The following is a 4040-nucleotide window of genomic DNA, read 5'->3' as shown; positions in this document are numbered from 1 at the left end:
TCTCTTGTTTGGTCTTCCTCTTTTTCTACTCCCTTCTGTTTTTCACAGCATTATTGTCTTTTCTGGTGAATCATGTCTTGTCATTATGCATCCAAAGTATGATAACCTCAGTTTCATCATTTTAGCTTCTAGTGACAGTTCTGGTTTAATTTGTTCTAACACCCAATTATTTGTCTTCTTCGCAGTCCAAGCCAATTGTGCAGATGGCATCGATGGTCTACAGCCTCTTACAATTAGCTACATAGTTTTTGGCTTGCAATGTTACATCACTCTTTAATTATTCAATTGATCTTCATGGATTTCTGGCAAATGGGAAAATTGCCAGAATTATACCCCTTTACAAGTAACACGACCTAATTTGGCTAATTAAGAGGCATTACAGTAACTGTTCATATCTGGTTCTATTCTCCACAGAGTTACAATTCTCAGAGCAGTTTAACAATCAATTCCTCTACTCAGGGATCTCATAACTGCAGTTCTGTGTGCAGAATAGGGGTCTCCTGAGAACGTTCAGTACCCTTCACAAACAATACTTCCTAAGATTCTTTGGGGGAAGCCATGACTATTTAAAGTGGATTAACAGTGGAATAAGTGTATGGCGTGAATGTATTCAGAGCCATAGCTAGGGACAGGGAAGAAATTTTATTCAGTTTGCATGCAAAGACAAACTTATTTAATTCATACCTGAGACAATATCTAATCTGAAACACAGCTGTCTTAAAATTCACACTTCTCTGAATTTTGCAATGCCATTCTCCAGCCAAGTAATATGTTAAAAAAAGGACAAAACAACATTTATTCAGGTAAAATGGACATAATGCATAGATTGGTGAAAATAATGTATAAAATGCATTATTTTAGGGAAAATTGCTTGAAAAATGTGTATATTAGGCAAAATTGTGTTTTAAAAAGTTTACATTTGGAGAACTTTGTACTAACATGCTGATGAATTTTCATGCATGAGGGCTTAAACAAATTGCAAACTGATGTAATGTGGGAACCAAATTTAAGACTGGAAAAATGAGAAACAGAGAAAAAACTGAGGCAGACAGCTTCGGCCATCCTTAGGGTAGAAATGCACTTGTTGTTCTGCCGGTTCCAGTGCTTCTCCACCTTTCCCTTCTGAAAACAGGGGCACAAGACACTAGTCAAACCCTGCCCTTTTTAAAATGTAAAACCTGGTGGGAGCCACTTGAATGCTTTTTTTAAAAAAATCATCTTCGAAGAGATTTCACAAGTGATTGGCAGATCAACCTGTTCCCCATCCAGGTTTGACTAATGGAAACACTTTGCTCTGGTGACTAGTGTGCTTACAGCCCTAGTCACACCAAACTGCTTTGCCTAATTGGAACTATGCTGGTTGTTGAGGAAGACCTTCAACAGTGCTGGAATAAGACATTTGGGTGCCTGAAGCAGAGCACAAAATGATGTCCCCCCATCTCAGTAACATTCAGACAAAAAATCTGCCTTCCTAAATCAGCGACAGACAACCCTTTTCAGCCCAAGGGCCTCATTCCCTTCTGGGCAACCTTCTAGAGGCCACATGCAGGGCCAGAAACATAAGCAGGCAGAGCAATTCATGTAAATGTGACCTCTGTGCAGTAACCCAATTTCTACACACACTCAGACACACCCCTCTCTATGCTTCATCCAGGAAAGCAAGAAGCATTATGAGAGTTCAACGACACATTCCAGCCAGGCAAAAGTATTAAAGTTAGTGTGCGAAGTAGGGCTGGGGAGTGGTGTGGCCTGGGAAGAGGGAGGTGGATGCAGAGAAGAAGTAACGTGGGGAGACTCCTGAGGGCCAGACAAGGCTGAGTGGAAATGGTTTGCCTAAGCCCTCATCTGATGCTACTATGCATTGGCTCTCAGACTGGCTCTTGTCTAAATGCTACCACCTAAATCAGCCTACTTCACCTTGTTTCATGATAAGACCAGCCCTAACAGCAGATAATACTAATTCACAATGAATAGGTCTTTCATGTTCTTGAGCAGTATACCTCTGAATGTCAGTTGCCAGAAGCTGGAAGGCAACTATGGGTTTTGTTGTGCTCAGTGGTAGCTGGTGGCCTGGTGCCCATATATTCTAGTTCTTTTTTCATCCTCCTGCCTGCTGAATTCTGCAAGGGGAAAACTGAAACTAAGGAGGAGGAAGTTAACAACCGGTGCCACCTTCCGGGCTGGCTCTTAAGTAAGAAGGCAGGCAGGTGGGGGTGGGCTGAAGGCAGACTGAGAGTTATTGGGGCAGTGTCCCATTTGCCCTAATGGGACAGCCATCACTGGCTGTGCTGATGGGCATCCTGAAAGCTTTGAGTCAGGTAGCATGGGAAACAGGCTGTTGGATTAGATGTTGGACTGATTCAGCAGGGCTATTACATTCTTATGAATTTGCATATTTGGAAAGTACCCTGAACGCCAAGCTCAACATCTATCCTTCTTTCACTGATTGAGAAGAGGCTTGAATACCTGCCCAACGGTTTGTTCAAGGGGGAATGCAGAAGCTGTACAGATCAGAGGATCACATGGGTGTTGTGTGTGTGTGTGTGTGTTTTAAAAAAACACCACCCCTTTGCTTGACAGCTAAAGGTGTGTGGGCTTGAGTACCTGCCTCTCATTTCCCCCCCTCCATGCACAGGGTAGGCTGCAACAGCTGTGCGCATTTTCACAGCGCCTACGATGACGTGGGTGTTTCAGGTTTCTGCCACGACTGTGAATGTGAAAGGCTACATTTAAAATGTATTCTAACAAATCCAAACTGTTTTCCCTGTGCAATCAAAGATATAATTATAAAGCCCATTTTCAGATAAACTAGCATTTAATGGCAATTTGTCAGGATAGGTAATGAATCTGATCCCGTAGAGAGGGTGAAAAAAAACCCCTAAAGTAACATGATGAAGAAATCCTCCTTCCGAACCACTTCTTCAGGCCCCGTCCGCACCTTCAGCAGCCGCTCCTATACGGCGGGTCCCGCCACTGCCTCTCGAGTCAGCACCTCTTACGCCTCCTCCGGCTATGGGGGCAGCAGGTTTGGAGGCGGAGGCAGCGCCAGCAGCTTCCGAGGGTCCTCCGGCGGCGGCGGCATGGGGGGTATCACGGCCATCAGTGTGAACAAGAGCCTGCTGGCACCGCTCAACTTGGAGATCGACCCCACCATCCAGCAAGTGAGGACCAAAGAAAAAGAGGAGATCAAGACTCTCAACAACAAGTTCGCCAACTTGATTGACAAGGTTCGCTTCCTAGAGCAGCAGAATAAAATGCTGGATACCAAATGGAGTCTCCTGCAGAATCAGAAAACCACCCGAAGCAACATGGACAGTATGTTTGAGGCCTACATCAACAACCTGCGCCGGCAGCTGGACGGCTTGGGGCAGGAGAGAGCAAGGCTGGATGCTGAGTTGGCCAACATGCAAGGCCTTGTAGAAGAATTCCAGACTAAGTATGAAGATGAAATCAACGATGGTACTGAGAAGGAGAATGATTTTGTGCTTTTGAAGAAGGATGTGGATGAGGCCTACATGAACAAGATTGAGCTGGAGTCCCGTCTAGAATGCCTGACTGACGAGATCAACTTCCTGAGGCAGCTGTATGATGAGGAGTTGTGTGTAATGCAGTCTCAGATCAATGACACTTCTGTGGTCTTGTCCATGGATAACAACCGCAGCCTGGACTTGGATGGCATCATTGCCGAGGTCAAAGCACAGTATGAAGACATTGCTGCCAAGAGCCGGGCTGAAGCAGAGAGCATGTACCAGATCAAGGTGAGCCACCACCCCCTGCACACATGCACCTGGTTTACTACTGGGTGATGAGGGCTGGGCTGGGTTGGTGAGAGTCGCCACTCATTCTTCGTTTTACATTTAAATAGTACATTTTAATGTGTACTATTAATATTTATTGATGTATTTTGCTGCTATTTTGATTATTTTTGTTTGATTCCATTGTATTATTGTATTTATATATTCTCTGATTGTTTTATTATTATGTACACTGCCCAGAGAGCCCTTGGGCTTAGGGCGGTATATAAATTAAATAAATAAATA

At 44.2% G+C, this 4040-nt stretch overlaps 1 protein-coding gene across 1 annotated transcript; it reads left to right on the top strand.

The window, feature by feature from the left end:
• The first annotated feature begins 2891 nt into the window (after positions 1–2891).
• Positions 2892–3806, top strand: LOC133368756 (keratin, type II cytoskeletal 8-like). The gene has a single exon (XM_061593370.1). It carries the CDS (start codon positions 2892–2894, stop codon positions 3804–3806), a length of 915 nt encoding a protein of 304 aa, XP_061449354.1.
• Positions 3807–4040: the final 234 nt, after the last annotated feature.

Source organism: Rhineura floridana, chromosome 12 (assembly GCF_030035675.1).
Source record: "Rhineura floridana isolate rRhiFlo1 chromosome 12, rRhiFlo1.hap2, whole genome shotgun sequence".
NCBI classification, from domain to species: domain Eukaryota; kingdom Metazoa; phylum Chordata; class Lepidosauria; order Squamata; family Rhineuridae; genus Rhineura; species Rhineura floridana.
This window is presented reverse-complemented; position numbering and strand designations above follow the sequence as displayed.

Bases quoted from the DNA above. Each gene is read 5' to 3' on its own strand.
- LOC133368756 (XM_061593370.1), top strand. From the start codon at position 2,892: ATGAAGAAATCCTCCTTCCGAACCACTTCTTCAGGCCCCGTCCGCACC.